The sequence below is a fragment of the Camelus ferus genome, chromosome 16 (genome assembly GCF_009834535.1).
Source record: "Camelus ferus isolate YT-003-E chromosome 16, BCGSAC_Cfer_1.0, whole genome shotgun sequence".
NCBI classification, from domain to species: Eukaryota; Metazoa; Chordata; class Mammalia; order Artiodactyla; family Camelidae; genus Camelus; species Camelus ferus.
This window is the reverse complement of record NC_045711.1, coordinates 35,676,235-35,694,804: the sequence shown is the minus strand read 5'-3', so window position 1 is coordinate 35,694,804 and position 18,570 is coordinate 35,676,235. Positions and strand designations below refer to the sequence as shown.

The 18,570-nt window shown below is 56.0% G+C and overlaps 2 protein-coding genes and 1 long non-coding RNA gene across 5 annotated transcripts; 2 read left to right on the top strand and 1 right to left on the bottom strand.

The window, feature by feature from the left end:
- Nucleotides 1–137: 137 nt before the first annotated feature.
- On the bottom strand, nt 138–15,605 carry CNTNAP1 (contactin associated protein 1). 3 transcript variants are annotated; one of them, XM_032457244.1, is made up of 24 exons: nt 15,227–15,605; nt 12,868–12,969; nt 12,580–12,773; nt 12,004–12,151; nt 11,712–11,915; nt 10,895–11,079; nt 10,225–10,368; nt 9,328–9,589; nt 8,673–8,822; nt 8,247–8,418; nt 7,675–7,781; nt 7,416–7,535; nt 6,847–7,050; nt 6,494–6,650; nt 6,278–6,405; nt 5,787–5,972; nt 5,062–5,283; nt 4,572–4,811; nt 3,333–3,686; nt 3,045–3,172; nt 2,506–2,599; nt 2,090–2,335; nt 1,943–1,990; nt 138–1,476 (listed from the first exon to the last, which is right to left on the bottom strand). In XM_032457244.1, the coding sequence occupies exons 3-24, from the start codon at nt 12,712–12,714 to the stop codon at nt 1,196–1,198; spliced, it is 3,915 nt and encodes a 1,304-aa protein (XP_032313135.1). In that variant the 5' UTR covers nt 12,715–12,773; nt 12,868–12,969; nt 15,227–15,605; the 3' UTR covers nt 138–1,195. The 3 variants fall into 3 exon arrangements, with proteins under 3 accessions (XP_032313135.1, XP_032313134.1, XP_006175239.1); XM_032457243.1 differs by lacking the exon at nt 15,227–15,605 and adding an exon at nt 13,821–14,183 and having other exon boundaries at nt 9,535–9,589; XM_006175177.3 differs by lacking the exon at nt 15,227–15,605 and adding an exon at nt 13,821–14,182.
- LOC116656772 lies at nt 9,421–10,884 on the top strand. The gene is made up of 3 exons (XR_004311706.1): nt 9,421–9,550; nt 10,185–10,379; nt 10,623–10,884. It is a non-coding gene; the product is annotated as an uncharacterized LOC116656772 (long non-coding RNA).
- CCR10 (C-C motif chemokine receptor 10) lies at nt 14,717–16,812 on the top strand. Its single transcript, XM_006175200.2, has 2 exons — nt 14,717–14,755; nt 15,584–16,812. Exons 1-2 carry the CDS (start codon nt 14,732–14,734, stop codon nt 16,649–16,651), a joined length of 1,092 nt encoding a protein of 363 aa, XP_006175262.2. The 5' UTR covers nt 14,717–14,731; the 3' UTR covers nt 16,652–16,812.
- Nucleotides 16,813–18,570: the final 1,758 nt, after the last annotated feature.

Sequence of the window (18,570 nt, the reverse complement as noted above, 5' to 3'; positions counted from 1 at the left end):
CAAGAACCAGTCAGGCTCCTAGTAGGTGATGGAAGGGTTCTGAATGCTCCCCACAGAGATTCCTGAGCCATCAGATTAGTTCCCTTAAAATCATCACGCTTTTCCCATAACCACGGCGCCAACTATCACACACAGACTGGGGCTCTGCCACTCTGCTTTATTAGAACAGCTCCGAGTCTGAGAGCACAGCTTCAGAGTGGAGGCTGGATCAGCCTGGGTGAGTGACCAGCAGACCTCATGAGACTTCCAACATGGGAGAAGCACGCTACAGACTGTGGGCACAGCACAGGACAGGACAGTCGATTGTTTTTTTCTTTTATATATAAACTGATAATTAAAAAATTAGAGTAATATATAGAGTTTCTCTGGAGAGAGACTTTGCAACAAAAGATATATATAAAGAATATGACCTCCTGGGCAAATGAAGCAGCATCTCTGAGCGGAGGAAAGAGGGCTCCTCATGCATTGGAGAGGGGGCCAAGCCTTTGGACAGGCACCAAGGCTATTGCATATCTTGGAAGAGAGGGGAAGGGTAGAGTGCTGGCTAGTCAGTGTGTCTGCGTTATTCTCTCTACATCGCAGGTTTTTTATGGCTTTGGCTAAAGCGTGTAAAGCAGTGGAGGTACTAAGGTGCTAAACTGAGGCCTTTCGGTCTCTGTGAAAAACAAAAAAGGGGGGTGACGGACAGCAATGAAGCCCTCCCTAACCCCCAACTGAGTGGGAGCAGATGGAAGACATTCTGTAGGGCAGAGGGGAGGCTGGGGGATATGATTTAGCAGCCTCCTCCCCCCATACCCTGTGTATCCCTGCAATCCCACACATCTGTCCCTGCTGAGATTGAATATTTGAAGGGAGGCAGTTAATCTCCCCTGCACTGTGTTGTTAATCCCTGGCAGCAGCTGGGACAGGGATGGCAGGAAGGGCCTGTCTCAACCCCATGAGGCCTCTCCTTTGGGGCAAGCAAACAATCAGGAGCCTGAGGAAATAGGGATGGGCAGGGCATTGGTTTAGGCAGTGAGGCTCAACCACTCCCTTTGGTCCCATCTGTAGCTCTGCCCACCAAACTTGGCAGGAGGGGCATCCTCTGGATGAGCAGAGCCAGCTAAGAGGAGCCAAATGTCCCTGACAAGGTAGGGTAGAGGCAGGAACTGGGGAATTCGGAGGAGATGGACTTGGTCCCTGAAGCCCTTCTGATTCATTCAGATCTGGACTCCTCTAGGATCTGGGGTAGGTTTTGGTCCCGGGGCCCAGGGGCTGGGGCTGGAGCTGGGGCTGGAACTTGGGTGGAAGCTGGTGTCGGGGCCGGGGCCGGGGCCGGGGCTAGGCCTGAAGTAGGTAGGGGAGGTTTGCTGCTAGGGTGGTAATCGTGAGTGGCCTTGGGCTCATTGGTGTGGTAGGAACCCTTGTAGCGATGATTTTGCAGATAGAAGAGCACCAACATCCCCACCAGCCCCAGCAGCAGGAAGGCCACCAAAACTGAAAGGGAAAAAAGGAGCAATTCAGGGCAGATCTTTGGGGTTTCGCCTACATACAGAAAACATACAGCGTCAGCTGTATGGCCACATCAAGTTATTCCTAAGTACCTGGTAGGTCTGAATTCCTGGCTTATCTCTTGCCGCCTTCTATTTCTAATATTCTCTTTCCCCATCCCTGGTACTTACCCCAATTTCTCATCTCTCTGGATGTTACTGTACCCCATTTCCTCATCCCTTAGCTGTAGCCCCATTGTAATATTTCAATTAAAAGTCTACAGCATCTTCAAACATTTAAAATTCTCCAACCTAATTATAAACTACCTTCAGCAAAGCCTGTCGCATCCTTCTTGGCACCACCATACACCTAGTACCTTCACCTTCCCTCAGCCCTGAGGATACGGGGCTGGGAGGGAATGCTGACAGTCAGAGGGCAGAATGAGGAGGTCAGGGTAGTGACTGCTACTCACAGCCCAGAAGTATGGCAACCCATCCATCATCATGGTAGTATGGGAAGTCTGCAAAGGAGAGCGCACCAGTTAGGAGGGGGCCCCTCCAGGATAAGACTTATTTCCCTTCTCTCTCTTCCCTCCCTCTTCTGTGTCCTGGGGATGTACCTGGGGGCAGATACCAGGGGTCCAGCTCAGGTGGCACCTCTGAGACAAGACGTGGCATGGCTCCACAATTAGACTCAGACAGTTCTCCCTGAACGCGAAGGGCCTCAGCTAGCTCTGCAGTCATGGGTCGAGGCGTTCGGAAGTGGGTTTTGAGAGGAGCCACGTTGTTGAATCGAACACCAGACAGGCAGCCCGAGAAACCTGGTGTGTTGTATCGCTGGATCTCTGGGTCAATTACTCCCGTCTCTGAGGGAGAGGCAGGCCCAGAGAGAAAGAGGCTTGGACCACCAACCCCCCCTCTCACCAGTCCTCTCATCACCGCCTTCATTGCCACTCCCCGTCCTTCACTCTCCTCTAGGCTCTAGTGACTTCACCCACAGCTCTTTCCCCAAAATGCATTCTCACCCACAGCTTACCCATAACGCGCCCCAGATACAAGGCCTTGGGTGAGTCCAGCTGGCTGTCCACCAACAGTGAGAACTTCTGTTCTGTCAAGGGGAAGTAGTCCACCTGAAGCGGGATGGGAAAGGAGGTGAGGGAGGGCAAACCAGAGGCAGACATAGCCCAGATCATGCTGGAATTCTCCCCTCCAAACTGGTGGTGAGTCCTACCTCGCTCAGTCCTAGGTGGGCAGCCCCTGGGCCCAGATGTAGGATTTGGTATTAAAAACCCAACAACCTGGTTTTGAGCCCTGTTTTTGCAGCTTATGATGGTTTGACTTTGGGGAAACCACTTACTTTCTGAGTCCATTCACTGAGTGGTCAAGCGAATATAAAAGAGCTGCCTACCTGCACTACCTCACAGAGCAGTTGTGAGGGCCCGTGAGGTAATACACGTGAAAATCCTCTGTAAATTGGAATGTGCTCTACAAATGCTAAACATCTGACATTTACTGCTGCCACAACCTAGTTGGTGAGCTTGTGATCTGAACCCACCCGCCCATCTCTGCACACACCTGGATGAAGAGGTGGCGGTAGACCCGAGTGATGTTGACGCTGTGGGGCTGGCCGTCAGTGACCGGGCGGGTGGTCAGCTGGTACACGTAGGGACTGGTGCCCAGCTGATAGCGCAGCTGCAGGGTCCCTGTGGGGTGGGGAGGAGAAAGAGGGGGTCTCCTCTCAGCTCTGACAGTTCCCGTCTCCTAAGAGCGCTTGGGTCCTTGTGTTGGTGGATCAGTTGTTTTGAGAATGGAGGGTGCCCAGAGGTAGCTGGAGTTGAGGGCGAGAGCCTGCGGGGAGCTTACCGTCTTCCTTAATGAGTACAGCCATGTAGTCACGCACAAAGGAGCTGACATAGAGCAGGACGGCGGGGGCGGAGTGGGTGCTGAAGCTGAAGGAAACCTCCTCTCCAGTGACGTTGTAGACAGGCCCACGGTAGCCCGGCACTGGTCGGCCAGGCCGCGGGTAGTCAGGCAGACGGTACCCAGGGCCGTGGTAGCCAGGCACGTAGCCCGGCGTGTCGTAGCCGGGGATGTAGCCGGGCTCATAGCCGGGCACCGGCCGGCTCAGCATGTGGGAGAACTCCCGGGCTGCGGAGCGCAGCGCCGACTGTAGGTTATAGCGCATCCAGGTGCCGGGCTCAAAGAAACCACCAATATCTGAAGGCAGAGGTAGTGAGGTCAATGCCCCCTTCCCAAATTCAGACGCTGTCTGTGTCATCCACACACACCCTCTGGCCCTTGTCCCCAGGTTCTGCCACCACCACAGCCAATATCTATTCACTTTGAGGTCCCCTGGAGCCTCTATGTCACAGAAGGGAATCTTACAAACCATGAGAACTATAAAAGATCATCTAATCCAACCCCTGCATTTTTGCAGGTGGGGAAACTGAGGCTCAGAAACGGGTAGTGACTTGCCTAAGGAAACACAGTAAATTGAGAATCATCTGGTACACCTGGCACTGCTCACACTGCCAAAGCAAGACCAAAGGTCTTCTGTTGGTACCTAAGTCCCTGTATCTCCCTACCTCATCAGACTTCTCCCACCAGTAACCTACCTGCTCACACATCCTCCTAGACTAGCCTCAGGGAGGATGCAGTCTGGGTCTATGTGCTGAATCTTGCTAAGGTGAATGTCAAGGCTCGCCTTAACCAAGAACCAGGTTGTAGACATGTTTTAGGAGTGCAGCGATTGTCAAGTAGGAAATGGCTTGGGAAGGCATCATGCAGCCTGAGGCAGATATGCTTGCAAGGAGGGTAACCTGTGTTCCCTTGGTACTAGTGGGAAGATGGGGAAGTTATTTGTTTATTACTTTTGAGTTCTTTTAGAACCAGCTAGCTGCACCATCCCTTCCTTGCTCCACCTTATTCCTTTGGAGTCACCCAGCATCTTAACTGCCTGGTGGCCCCAGCTCAAAGATTAAGAACCCAGGGGCAACTCTACTTTTCCCTGACGCTGACTCTATGCCCTCCTTCCTTCCCTGCCCTCCCTACACCCCATTACACCCTATGGCTCCTTGTCCTCCTATAACCAGCAGCACTAACCGTGGTTGCAGTATGGCCCATCAAAAGCCGTGAGGTCACAGTCACAGGTATAGTAGCTGTAGCGCTCCACACAGCGGCCTCCATGGAAACAGGGGAACCTGGGGTGGGCGCAGTGGCCCGTGCAGTTGGGTGAGGTACCCTCAGAGGCATTGGCACGGCCCTCCAGGTTCAGAGTCACTCCATTCAGACGCATAGCCCTCAAGCAACCCACAAAGGGCCGCCTCTTAAGCTCCGCAGATCCTGGGGAAGGTGGGCAGGTCAAGAAATGGGTGCAGAGCCAGAGATCGGGATAAGTTTTGGGTCTGGGAAGGGAGCTGAGGGGGCTAGAAGAATGGACTGGAGACCAGAGACTGGAGAGGAAAAGTGGGCCTTTGGCTCACTCTGAGTCCAAGGGGATTGGAACCTAAGACACGGGGTTCCTGGAAACATGGAGAGTGGCTTTGAAGGTGGGGTAAGGATGCTTCAGACCTGCCTCTGTGTTGCTGCTCACCAACATAGAGGGGCTGGTCATACTCCAACCAGAGGTAGGTCTGCAGGGGCATAGGTCGCAGCACCCAGGGCCGGTGATCCACACGGAGCCGGGCCTGCTTCACGTTGATCTCCACCCGGACGAGGTGCCACTCATCGTCACTGAACTCGAAGTCATCTGAGTGCACTGTCAAGTTCTCATCCCCATTGCCCACATCGAAGGCGAAGACCACATCCCAGGATGCTGAACAATGTTGGGGGAAGGGGAGAGGACTCAGACCTCCGAGATCCCTCACAGGGATACAATACAATCCCTCTTCTTCTTCACTCCTTTGAGCTTCTTGAATGTCCCTCCAATTTGTTTACACCCTGGGACAAAACCCATAAACTGCTTAAAATGTCATCTGGTCTCTCCTCAGTTCCCAGAAGTGGGGTTGGGAGCCAGCTTCCCAGCCCCACTTCTCAGGTTAGAAGCAGAGCTCGTCAGGCAGGAAACCACCCCCTTCAAAAGTCCAGCTTCCTTACTCACAAGTCAGGGGCCTAAGACCCAGAAAGGCCAAGTGGTTGCCCAGGGTCACAAAGCCAGCTGTCAAGACAGAGCTGGGTCTAGAAGCCAGGGCCACCTAAAGCCCTTTGCTGCCTCTCAAAGACACATCTGCCCTTGTTACCTACCCCTGCCTCCACCCACCCCACCTCTCCCCAGGGACCTTCATCTCCCCCGTGTTCCCCCAGGGTTTGCCTGCTCACTGTTGAGTTCCACTCGAACATAAGGGCGGCGCCACTGGTAGTAAGAGCCCCCTATATTCTCTAGGAAGACTCCTGAGGGAGCCGAGGTCCTGAAGTAGAAGGAAACATCAAGGCTGTGGTTGGCCTGGATTGGGGGAAAGCGTAGCGCAGCCCCAGTGTGGAAGGAGATGGTGTTCCAGGAATTTCCTACAAAACCAGATGGAGGAAGACCTTGTCAGTGAGGTGGGAGGGGGGAGGAGTAAGGAGCCTCAGGTTGGGGGGCGGGTGGGCAGAGATAGGACAAATGGGTACAGCTGTGGGTAGCCAAGGGGAGACTGAGGAGTGTGACGGAAGACAGTAAGGAGCAGAGGAACAACATAGGTGTGGGTATGTCACAGCAGGAGCTGGGGTGTCTGGCACTGTGTCCAGGGACCTCCAGTGGGTCAGGTGGCCTAGATTTTAGAAACTGGAGAGCCAACCCTGGGAGGGCATACAAGGGACCTGCCACTCACGATCGCCATAGCAGCGCAGAGGCCTCAGGAAGAACTGGGCCTCAGAACTGGAACGGTTTGTGTCCCCCACCACCACTTGAGTGACAGGCAAATGGTCCACAAAGGTCAGCAGTCCCTTGTCGGTTCTCCTGTGGGGGCAGGATGCAGTGGCTCAGCCCCTGCCACTCAGCTGCCCCTGGCATCCTGAAAGCCCTGTCCCTTGGCCCCACCACTTACCACTGGGGCTGGTCAGCATCACAGTTACAGTGCAGAGCGGGGTCCACACAGCTCCTGTCCAGACCACAGGCACAGCGCTGAATCCCGGGCTGTGAGCCGCCCCAGTAGAAGTGTTGCTCCTCGTTTCGGCCAATCCAAAAGCTGTAGGGGTAGCCTCCTGGGGAAGAGGCGCAGGCAATTTCCAGACCCTATCCATCCATTAGCCTCTGGGGTCCTCTTACCCTTCCAACCAGTCCAGACCCTTACTTGAATCCTCTAGCCCAGCGCTCCCCAGAACCCTCTGGTCTTTTCCCAGGCCCAACTGGTCTCTCCTCTGCTCCCCTCACCTTGCTCTCCATTCCCCCAGCCCTAACCTGCAGTGTTTAGCAGCCGGGAATTGTAGCAGGAAAACTCAATCCACTGTTCACAGTGCTGGGAAGCATTGGCCAGGGCACTGACTTCCTCCCAGGATGCATTCCAATACTGGACGGCCCCGAGGTATGGCCGCTCCATGCTGGAACCTGTCACCCGAGTTGTCCACAGCCTGTCATGCCGCACCACTGTCCATGCCCGGTTCTCTGGGGGAGGGAGCAGGGCAGAGCTGTGGCCAGAAAGGGGCATTCTCAACCCATCTCCCTGCCTGCCTCCGGCCCCACTGCGCAACTCAGAGCCAATAAACATGGCTAGCAGCTCCATTCCAGCCCAGTTCTGGGCTCCTAACATTGTAGGCTGGAGATGAGACAGCTGGAATGGATCAGGAAGCTGAAATCTATCTGCAAGGCTAGATTACAAATTCCTGAGTGTCCCCTTTCCCTTCGGCCCTCCTTTACCCCCACCACTGTTTAATCGTACTTGCCCCTGTCCACCCTCCCATCCTTCCCCACCCCCACACCCCTGCATTGCCTTGTCAGCTGTCCCCTCACCACCCACTAGAGCCACTTACCTCGGATATCACAGTACACTACAAATGGCTTCAGGGGGCCACTGCCATCAGGATCAATGGTGAAGTTTCCAGAAATTTTGCCACTGAGCCGGTAGGCCTCACAGGATTCCTTATACAAAGCTGGCAGGTGGTGAGTGGGGAAAGGACAATTATGGGGTCAGAGGGCTAGGAGGGCCAGCCCTACCATCTCTAGAAGCCTCATGATCCCCAGAAACCTCCTGACCTCCCCTGTCCCTGCCCTACACCCCAGCTGGCTTACGTTGGTGGCAGGTCTCCCCCTTGTAGCCTGTCAGTTCACAATAGCAGATGAAGTCATCCCAAGACTGGTAGCAGCGTCCATCATGTTCACACATGTTAGGGCTGCACCTAGGGAAGGGGGTCAACACCAAGGGAAGGAGCCTTATTGAGAGCTTGAGAGTAGGGACTGATCCCTACAAGCTTCACTTCCAGCTTCTGAAAGCACCAGAACCTGGTGAAACATACCCCACCCAACTAGCCAGCTATAAGCCTAAACGCTGGGGCATTAGGCAGATCTCAGGGCTCAAGTACAATTGTTTCCCCTTCTGCAAAAGAATAAATAATGCCTTATTCCACCCCCCCCAAAAAACCCTCTAGGACCAAAACCAGATGCTTCATTTTCATTTTGAGCATGTGTCACTTTAAGGGAAGAAATAAGAGGTGAGAAGTAAAGGAGAAATCATCCCTAGGTGGGAGGCTTAGGAGCTGGGACCAGGAGATGGGAGATCATTGAGAAAGGCTACTCCCATTGGGAGACCATGGAAGAGGGCTTTGGAAGGGTCACCTTTTTTAGGGAGAAGGGCTTTTGGATACCTATCAGTGATGCCACATGTGTCAAAGAGGACCTCAGCATAGTATCCAAGCCGCCGGCCCTCCACCAGAGTCAGGTTGACCAGTTGACCATCCACCTTGAGCAGCTCCATGCAGCCATGGAACGCCGTCTGGTTGGAGTGGCAGCCCGATCGACTGGCTGGCTTGGGACAACCTGGAGCAACCACCCCTGTGAGGCCCTCCCCAAGGGAGACTCCAGAGACCCTCCCCCAGGGAGATGCCAAGGGAGAGCCACACATGAAGGAAGGGGGCCAGTAGATAGTGACAGTGACCTTCTAGTCCCCAAGGCCCCAGAGGGAAAAGAGGGATTTGCCACTACAAAACTCTCCATGTAGCCCTGTCCGGGTGGACTTAGATGGGGCCTTCCCACCCAGAGACAGGGTTCTAGCCAGGTTGGCCCCCACTTACCTCCAAAGAAGTATGAGGTTCCTGTACGGATCAGCAGTGGGTATGAGACCCTGACCTCTGCCCCCTCCACATCATCAATGCTGATGACTGCATGGTTTTCTTGTGCCACAAAATTCACCTCATGCCAAAAGCCATCATTCAGGCGGTACCCTGCATGGGACAGGAGGATGGTGTGGGTGGCGGAAGCACTATACTCTAGGAGAAGAGAGTCTTGAGTGGGGAAGCAGCAGCCCCACTCCGTGTCCCAACAGCAGCCTATGTGACCCCATTTTTACACCTATCACACTGAGTGGTGACATGTCTGAATGTCTCTCTTCACTATTGGGAACCTCAGAAGTCGACAGAGTCCATAAAATCATAAATGAATAATAGACATCTCCAGAGACCTCCTGGAACTGGAGTATACCAGTACTCTCAGCCTTCCTGCTTCTCCTAGTGCCCTTAGCCCCGCAGATCTGCCTCCTCACCCCCACACTCTCAGCTGCCTCCATCCACTCCCATCTTTTCCCAGGGCCCTAAGATCTCCTGCCCTGCTTGCTTCACTCCCTCACCCGTCTCCAGTAAGCTGAGGCCTCAGTCCAGGCTTACAACCTCACTGGTTCTCCTCTGCCTTTCTCTGGCCTCCTTGTGCCTCCGCCTACCCTCCACCCCTCACCAGCAGCGAACTGAAGCTTCTTCCGGCCAGTCTGCACTATGGACACGTTGACCTGCCCTTCACTGAGCGTCAGCTCCACATGGCCCAGCCCGTCCCCCAGGCGGGAGAAAAGTAGCAGCCCAGTGAGATCCCAGGTGCGGAAGCGAAAAGAGACTGCAAGGCGGCCGCGGCGCGGGAAGCCAGGCACTTGCACGAAGTTGTGAGGACCTCCGAAATTGATGGGGTGAGGAACCGGGTCCAGGCAACGGAATGCCACCTTACCCTAGGGAGGAAAGTGAGGACCCATGAGCACCTGAGCCGCTCCACCCTGCTTCTGTGAGTGAGGCTCCCTGGGTGCAGGAACCCTGACCGTTCCGCCCACCCCGCCCCCAGAAACATGTCCATCTGTGAAGGGTGTGTCCAACCAAGTTGGCCCTCGGGACTCCCTTCTCGCTGGCTGTCGCTGATCTACACCGTCTCCAGGGCAACTGCTCCTTCCCTTCTTTGCTTCCAGCGTCGAGAGGCAATTTCCTGCCGGCTTCCCAGCTGCGGTGCCTGATTATGCTCCTAAATTGGGGCGGGGGAGGGGTAGCACACACACCTAAACAGCTCTAGGTTCAAGTCCCTCCTTAGCCCCTGCGCAGCTGCCTGACCCCTGGGCAAGTCACTCTGGGTCACCGCACCTTATTTTCCTCAGTTGTATTTGAGGACGTGGATAGACTGGACCACAGCTTTTAAATAGGGGGGTTTGGGGTGGCCTTTGCACCTCCTGTAAGTCCATAATGACCTCCAGTTGAGCATCTGGCTGGGGAAAGAGGGGTCCTCGGCTTTTATCTGTCTCAAGATCTCTTCCCACTCCCTCTGTTTGCTCCAAGCAGCTTTGATGCCACATCCCCCCAAATCCGCCTGCCCACTGGCCTCGAAGGTGATTCGTGAATGGCGCCGCACAGCCAGGTCCGCGATGTTGACTCGGTTGAAGATTATGTTTTCTATGCAGCCACGGAAATTATGCCGATAGGCAAGGTTCTTCTGCGCGGCGCCCACCAGACCCCCGATGAACATCTGTAGGCGAGGTGAGGAGTGAGGTTCCTTGGGTGCGGCAGGGCTGCCTTTCTCACGCTCCCCTGTCATAGACCTTCCCACACTCCAGGCTGAGCTTTATAAAAGACTTGGGACAAACATTGCCCCAGTATCAGTATTGAATCTGGAAGCTCACTGGGTCTCCTGTGGCTTGGTTTCTAGCCCTGACTCCACCACAAATTGGCTACATGCCCTTGGGTAAGTTAATTAACCTATCTCGGATTCTTTATCTGCAGGTCAGAGACAGAAGGGGACAATTTTTGCAACTTGCCTGATCCCACAAAGCCAGATTCCCAGACCTCATCTCAGGAGTTCTGGGGAGGAGCTGGGAATCTACATGCTAACAGGAACAACAGCAACAAAAACTCAGGACTCTCTGTGAGCAGCGGGTTTGCCAGGAGCTGCTAGGATATTCGGGAACTGGAAAGCAAGGTCTTACCTCTAGTAGAGAGGTGCTGTCTCCCACCAACTCACCCAGCACCCCACTTAACCAAACGGCTCCGCTCACCTCCGTGTCCAGGTTCAGTCTCTCGAAGTCTCCATTGAGCACAAAGCGCTGTACATAGCCATCCAGGGTGAGGTTTGCTTCTCTGCCAAATCGGTCCACACGCACATAATGCCAGTGCTGATCATTGAGGACACCACCAGCACTCACGGTCGTGTGACCAGGCCTTGGCTGGATGGGGCTGCTGCCTGAGGGTGGGGGGTGGGGTCAGACTTGGAAACTGGAGAACCTCAGCAAGCCCGACCCCTCAGCCAGCCCCTAGATGGAACAGCAGCTGGTAGCGCAGAGGAGGGACTGCCCAGGATCCAGGGCAGCCAGGGAGGGTGGGCATATAGAGACTGGACTGCCTTCAGCCTGGGGTGGAGCAATGGCCATTGGTGAGCATGGACTTAGACTAAGTCATTTAACCTCTCTGAGCCTCTGTTTTCCTTTCAGTAAAACTTGCGGTAAAATAGCTGCTTCTACCTCATCATGTGGATTTTATAAAAAGGGAATGAGATACAAAATAATAACTCTCTCTCTCTCTCTCTCTCTGTGTGTGTGTGTGTGTGTGTGTGTGTGTGTGTGTTTACAATAAGGAAACAAGCTGGGAAATGCTTGTCCAAGGTCACACCGCTGGTAGGTGGTAGAGCTGAGGCTGGAATCCACTTCTCCTGACTTTTGTCGTGTGTTTTGTTAGCACCAAATTTTACACGAAAAGGGCAAGGTGGTCCAAACAGTGAAGGGGAGGATAGGGAGTGGGCGCGGCTTCGCGGAGGGGGTGCAGCGAAGGGCGGTGGCAGGAGAGCCTCGGGGGTCGCACCCGCTACGCTGAGCTCACCCAGGCTCATATGCAGCAGCAAGTGCGCCCCCTGCAGCTCGAGTGTCACGTAGTCGCCCTGGGCGCCTTCGGCGTGCAACAGGAGCCCGTCTTTCTCTTCTGTCTTGAAGCTGAAGGCGAACACGTCCCACAGACTCCGGCTGACCCCTCGCGGGAAGCGATAAGAGATGGCATCATCGCCGTCGAAATAGAGCACGTCGGACTCTGTGGGAAGGACAGCAGGTGGGTCGGGGACTGGGGAGACTGCTTGTCTCCCGGGTTCCCCCACCAACCCACAACCTCGCACCCTTACTGTAAGGGCAGCCATAGAGACCAAGCCTCAGGCCGATCTTGCCGCGCGGGTTCCAAGCCAAGGGCACGATGCGGATGTAGCGCGCCGTGAAGTGGTAGTGCAGGTCGTGGCGAACCACCGCTGACTCGTTCACGTTACCGAAGAAGGTCTGGGGGCAAAGGGAGAGGAGTGACCAGGTCCCCATCCTCTGATTGTTTCTCCACAGCCTTCCAGCCCACAGTTGTCGCATCCAGCCAATCTCAACATCCGGAAGGCAAACACTCCTTATCTCCCCTCCCTTCATGGCTTTACACAGTTTCTCTAGCCTAAAGCGTCCTCTCCGCCATTCTATGATTTATTCAAAACTCAACCTTCAAGAAGCTCTCCCAGATTTTACCCTGAAGTATGTTAAACTCCTCACTGGGAGCATCTTGCACCCATGGTGAGCTGACAGTCCCTTTGGACAGACACCCTGGAGTGGAAATCACTGCTCCTCATCTGTGCCCTCACCACCACCCCCTCCCCTTCCTTCATGCTGGTGCCCAGCCCAGCCCAGGTCACAGAGCTTGAGGTGTGTGCTCAGGGAGCCTGAAGTACCGCGTTGTGCCCTCGCTGGTAGAAGGGTGTCCAGCTGTCCACTCGGTCACCGTAGAGCAGCATGTAACGTGTGACCCAGTCCCATGAGTTAAAGGAGCCCTGTGTGGCCACAGCCCGGATCCGGTGCTTCTTCATTAGGTCGATCTGGAGCCAGGGATTCGGGTCTCCAATCCTAGGAGACCATCCGCTTATGCCTATAGAAGGGATAAGGGCTTTCATCATTGGCTCCCGCTTTACTTTCAGCATTCCAGAGTCCCCCACCCCACCATGGGGCGCCGCCATGCTCACCGTGCAGCCGGGCGAAGCGCGGCGCAGTGAAGAGCCCATAGTAGGAGGAGGCGCCCAGGGAGCGTGCGTACAGGGGCCCGACCAGCTCCTCGTCGCAGCCGTCTGGGTTGGGGGAACCGACATGTTGATCAGAGAGGCCCCTCCCAGTCTTTCCAAAGGCCCAGCACAGTGAGCAACTGGAGCTCTTTCTTCCGTATCCCCCAGCGGCAGACCCAGCCCTAACTTAACCATCTATTCAACCTGGGCTTCAGCAACAGCCGCACACTTAGGGGAAGCTGCCTTCTCCCTCTGGGGGAACCCCTAGGCCAGACCTTGCCTAGCCTTATTCCTGCCCTAGTACCAGCTCAGGTTCAATACCTCCCAAAACACAATCCCAGACCTCAGAGTCTTTCAGAACCTGAGTCACCGGAAAATGCCAATACAGCCCCAGCTTTAGCCTCAGTCCCATTCATCAGCATCCCCAAACCTGCACCAGCCTCAGCCTGTCCTAGCACGATCACCAGTTCCATGTCCAACCTTAGCAACATACAGGCTCACCAAATCATACGTAGATCCCAGCCCCAAATCCAGTTCAGCCCCAGCCCCAGCCCCAGCCCCTAGTTCCTGGTCTAGCCCCAAGCCCAGCCCCAGCCCCTGGCAAAGCCTTAACCCTAGCGCCGGTCACCAGTACCATTCTTATTCTCAACCCTTAGATCTAGGCACTAGCTCCCGCTAGGATCCCAGTCCCAAATCCCCGCCTGGGCCTACCCTATCCTCAGCTCCGAGCCCAGTCCTAGCCCGGAGCTGCAATGCGGAGCGCGGGGGAGAGGGAGGAAAGGATGAAAGCGAGCGAGCGAGCGCGCGCCGGCCAGGAAGGGACCTGCGACCACCCAGCCGCAATGCGGTGCAGGACCCGCCCTGCAGGCCTCGGACTCCCGGGCCCAACCCTGCCTGCCTGTGAGCCCTGCACTCACAGTAGCCCCAGCCCTGGGCTCCTGAGACCACGGCGAGCAAGATGCAGAAGAGCCGGAGACGCATCACGCAGGGCTGACGGGTCCCAGCGGCCGCCTCCCAGTGCCCGGCTTCGGCTAGGGCTCCAGTTCCAGCTCAGGCTCCCAGCTTTCCTCCTGGGGTTCGCTGCTGATCGCTGTCTCTCCTTACCCACCCCTCCCTCTTTCCTCTTTCTCCCAACCCTTCTCTCTGTGTGTGTCGTTCCTGATTCTCTGCTGTTCTCTCCTCTCCTTTCCACCCTCTCTCCTCTCACCTCCCCCCTTCCCCTGCCTCTCCCGGCACGCGCCGCTTTCCCGGACCCCGCGCAAGCGCGCGCCTCAGCCCCGCTGCGAAAGGGCGGGGGTAGAGAGCCTCCAGCCACCGGGAAATACCCTGAATAACCCGAGGCTGCCAGGGGCTGTGGCCGCAGGGAGGGGGTAAGGGAGGACCTGAAATATCCTGGAAAAGGGAGATCAAAGGGGAGGGTGCCTGGAGGTGGGGGGACAAGTAAGTAAAAGAACCTAACATTTTCTAAGGACAAATTATGCTCCAGGCACCCATGATAGGCACCCTCATAACCCTGTCAATTCTGCTTTGTTGCGTTACTCTACTTTGCAGATGAAAAACCTGAGGCTCAGGGAGGTTAAAAAACCTTCTCAAGATCACACAGGTAGCTAGCAACTGATAATAATCCAAAATCCATTCTTTTTCTACTGGCAGGGTAAAGAGGAAAAAAATTATTTTTAGGGGGTAGAATGGGAAAGTCAGATAAAGAGAGCCCATAGACCCTAATCCCCACCGCCCTCTTGGCCCTTCTCCCCGCCCCTTCCTTCCTGTCCTACTAGTTTAACTTCTCTCCCCAGTGACTTTACCTCAGAAACCCGAGTAGCCAGAGATGGGGACCGAGCCCGCAGAGCAGGTGGGAGTGGGGGCCCTGGGGAAAGGGTGACAGAGAGGGAGGGTATGGTGTCGGGATGGGATTCTCCACCTGGTACCAGGCCTCTGCCATTCTATGACCTATCTAGGATGCCTGGAGCCCTCTGGGAACAGGGAACCTCCAGATAGATAGGGCTGGTGATGTGAGGCTGGGGTTGGACGGGACTGGGGCTAAGGGGAGGGTAAGCTGAACCTAGAAGTCCCAACCAAACCCAGAAAACCTGAGCCCCAACCCTTGCGACCCCCTTATCATCCGTAGTTCAGTGCACCTGTATTGGAGGCTTAGAGGTTGGGGTGAGGAGGGGAGAATGGAAAGGAGACGTAGTCCAGACCAAGCATGGAGTCCAGGGACCAAATCTGAGGTAAAGCCTGCATGTGGGTGTTCTTCCAGGAGAGGGCGCTGCAAAGGAACTGAAGCTCTAAGATTAATTAATAACACAAGTGGTTAGCCTACCAAGAGCACAGATGCTTCACATTCATTATCTTCCTTATTTCAAACAACTCTGCCAGGTGGGCTGATCAGGATTTCTAATCTCGACATTACACATTAGGCAGCTGAGATCCAGAAGGAGCAAGTGACTTGCTCAAGGTCACCCAGGAAGCTGGATGCAGGAGCAGGAGGAGTGCAAGGGAAGGCAAGGCCTGTTGAGGGTGTGCTAGGAAGTCTGGAGAAGAGTTTATGTCTTCCTAGGGACTGTACCATTGTACCTGGTCACACAGGAGCTCCCAGCTTGGTAAGCATGTGTGGGAGGGCAAGTGTGTAGGGGAGGTGTGTCTCATAAGGTCTCTCCTCTCATTTTGGCCTCCCCAGGTCTCCTGGGGCCCCTACTCGGGGGATGATGAGGAGGCATACTCGGCTGAGCCGTTGCCAGAGCTCTGCTACAAGGCTGATGTCCAGGCCTTCAGTCGAGCCTTCCAACCTAGTGTCTCCCTGACGGTGGCTGCGCTGGGTCTCGCTGGCAATGGCCTGGTCCTGGCCACCCATCTGGCGGCCCGACGCGCTGCCCGCTCGCCCACCTCGGCCCACCTGCTCCAGTTGGCTCTGGCCGACCTTCTGCTGGCCCTGACCCTGCCCTTCGCCGCAGCCGGGGCTCTGCAGGGCTGGAGTCTGGGTAGTGTCACCTGCCGCGCCATCTCGGGCCTCTACTCGGCCTCCTTCCATGCCGGCTTCCTCTTCCTGGCCTGTATCAGCGCCGACCGCTACGTAGCCATCGCGCGAGCCCTCCCAGCTGGACCCAGGCCCTCGGCGCCGGGCCGTGCACACTTAGTTTCAGTCATCGTGTGGCTGTTGTCGCTGCTCCTGGCGCTGCCAGCTCTCCTTTTCAGCCAGGATGGGCAGCGGGAAGGCCAGCGGCGCTGCCGTCTCGTCTTCCCCGAGGGTCTCACGCAGACAGTGAAGGGGGCGAGCGCCGTGGCGCAGGTGGTGCTGGGCTTCGCGCTGCCGCTGGGCGTTATGGCCGCCTGCTACGCGCTCCTGGGCCGCACGCTGCTGGCCACCAGGGGGCCAGAGAGCCGGCGCGCGTTGCGCGTCGTGGTGGCCTTGGTGGCGGCCTTCGTGGTGCTGCAGCTGCCCTACAGTCTCGCCCTGCTATTGGATACTGCCGACCTACTGGCGGCCCGCGAGAGGAGCTGTCCCGCCAGCAAGCGCAAGGATCTAGCACTCCTGGTGACCGGGGGCTTGGCCCTCGCCCGCTGCGGCCTCAACCCCGTTCTCTACGCCTTTCTGGGCCTGCGCTTCCGCCAGGATCTGCGGAGGCTGCTCCGGGGTGGGGGCTGCAGTCCAGGGCCTCACCCCCGCAGCCGGTGCCCCCGCCGGCCCCGCCTTTCTTCCTGCTCTGCTCCCACTGAGACCAACAGCGTCTCCTTCTGGGACCACTAGGGCTTCGAATCAAGAAGAGTTGGGCTGAGGAAATGACTCCAGGGTGGGTGGTGGGAAAGGGGAGTGGGTGGGGGACATTGAGAAAGAGGTAGAGACCTAAAGGTATTGCTTCTGTACTTCTGCATATTAAATTGACAACAAGGAAATGAGATGCAACCCAACAACTGTTACTATTTTTGAGTCACCGGCTTGGAAGTGATTTGTAGCAGGGCAGAGCTAGTGGGTCCCCCCAGGCCCCCTCCCTTTCCCACTCCGCGGTGCTTGGCTTTGAGTGGAAGGCGCTGAGAGCCTGGGGCGGGGCGGGGCGGGGCGGGGCGGGGCGGGGCTTGGGTGGCCGGGGGGTGGGGGGTTGCTGAGCTTGCTGAAGCTCTAGGCACTGACACCCCCTCCACCTTCACCCGGTATCTGCCAACAGAGGTGAGGTGGGAAAGCTGCCAGGCGAGGAGGGGCGAGGGTTCCTCCTGAAATAGTTCAAGGAAGAGCTTTCTAACAACCAGAGTGCTATCCAGTAATGGCTGCCTTAGCAAGTACCGAGTTGCCAGATTGTGGAATGTTCAGGCTAAGGCTGTTAGGGACTGTATGTGCCTATTGCCTAGTTGGGGGTAGGGAAAGGGCCAAGAGATTCCCGTTTTGGGTGTGCTTTGGATTCGATTACCACTCTAGAGTCGCTTCGAAGGTTCTCTGATGGAGAGGAAAAAAGTAATTTAAAAAGTTGAGTTTTTCACCTTGGAGAAAATCCAAGGAGAGAATTCCAATTTGCAAATTTCCAAAGAGCAGTTATACGGGCGTGGTGGGGGTGGAGGTGACAGCCATTCTCCATCTTCCCTGGTGACAGGGTCAGAGGAAATGCACTGAGCCTGCCGGAAAGAGAAAGGTTAGACAACAGAAAGAACTTCCCTGCAGGCAAGAGCCCGGGATCCAGACAGGGAAAACTGTATATGGTTGTGGTGTTTCCATCCTTAGGAAACCTCAGCGCAGGTCACTCTCATCTGTAGCGAGGGCAAGGCTGGGATGGCCTTGATTGATTCCTGGTCTTTGTTTTACACAGTCACCACAGGCAGGATGGTGTCCACGTGCGACAACTCTCGCAGTTTAATATCCGGTCAGAAAAGTTGCCCAGACCACTCCGGCCAGAAGTCTGGGGACCCAGGGCGAGAAGGGCGGGGCGTGGTGGGGATGTCTCCGGGGATGCGCTGGCCTGTTGTCCCCGCCCTGTCCCGCCCCGCCCAGCTCAGTTCAGGCTAGCCTTCCAGAGCCTCCGGCGGCTGAGACCAAGAGCCACCGCCCCCAGGATCCAAGATCCAGGGAAGGCCCGGAGATGGCGCCGATCCTCAAATGGTCCCACACGCCAGCCACTGGGGGCCAACCTGGAACCCTCCACCGGAGACCGCGGGAATCGCCGCTGAGTCAGCAACGCACGCGCGCGCCCGCAGTCTCCCTGGCCCCGCCCCGTCCATGGCCCCACCCCGTCCGCCTGGAGCCTGTTAACCCCTTCCTATACAGAACTTAAGGGTAGTCACCCTGAGAGGCCGCCACTCCAATCGAAGACCACAGAACTCCTTAAAATCTCAAGTTCCTCTCCCAACTAGAGCTCAGGGAGCTGCTATGCGTTCTAAGCTGGATTTTATTTCCGGCCTTGGTCTGCACTTTCCCGGAGTCTCTGCCTCAGCTTCTTCACCTCAAAAAGGAGGTGACTCAGATCGAGGAACTGGACTCGTTCATCTAGGGGCGGAGGGCTACCTCTAGGACTATGCCTGGGGCAGGTAGATAAAACTCTCCTTTCTCCGGAATCCTGAAACAAGACAAAGGTTCAGAGGGCAGCAATCGAAGCCTTCCTCTATGCCCTATGGGCACTTTGTTCTCCAAAGCTCCTGTTCAAAAGCGCTTTTAATCTGTTGAATGGTGAGCCAAGAGTTAAA

What these genes read in the sequence shown, in the direction of transcription:
- CNTNAP1 (XM_006175177.3), bottom strand. Translation starts at nt 13,884, where the DNA reads ATGCGTCTCCGGCTCTTCTGCATCTTGCTCGCCGTGGTCTCAGGAGCC. An exon ending in TCTCTATGGCTGCCCTTACA is followed by an intron (nt 11,916 to 12,003) that starts GTAAGGGTGCGA and finishes TCCTTCCCACAG; the next exon opens with AGTCCGACGTGCTCTATTTC. An exon ending in TGGGCCATACTGCAACCACG is followed by an intron (nt 3,687 to 4,571) that starts GTTAGTGCTGCT and finishes CTCTGCCTTCAG; the next exon opens with ATATTGGTGGTTTCTTTGAG.
- CCR10 (XM_006175200.2), top strand. Translation starts at nt 14,732, where the DNA reads ATGGGGACCGAGCCCGCAGAGCAG. An exon ending in GGACCGAGCCCGCAGAGCAG is followed by an intron (nt 14,756 to 15,583) that starts GTGGGAGTGGGG and finishes TGGCCTCCCCAG; the next exon opens with GTCTCCTGGGGCCCCTACTC.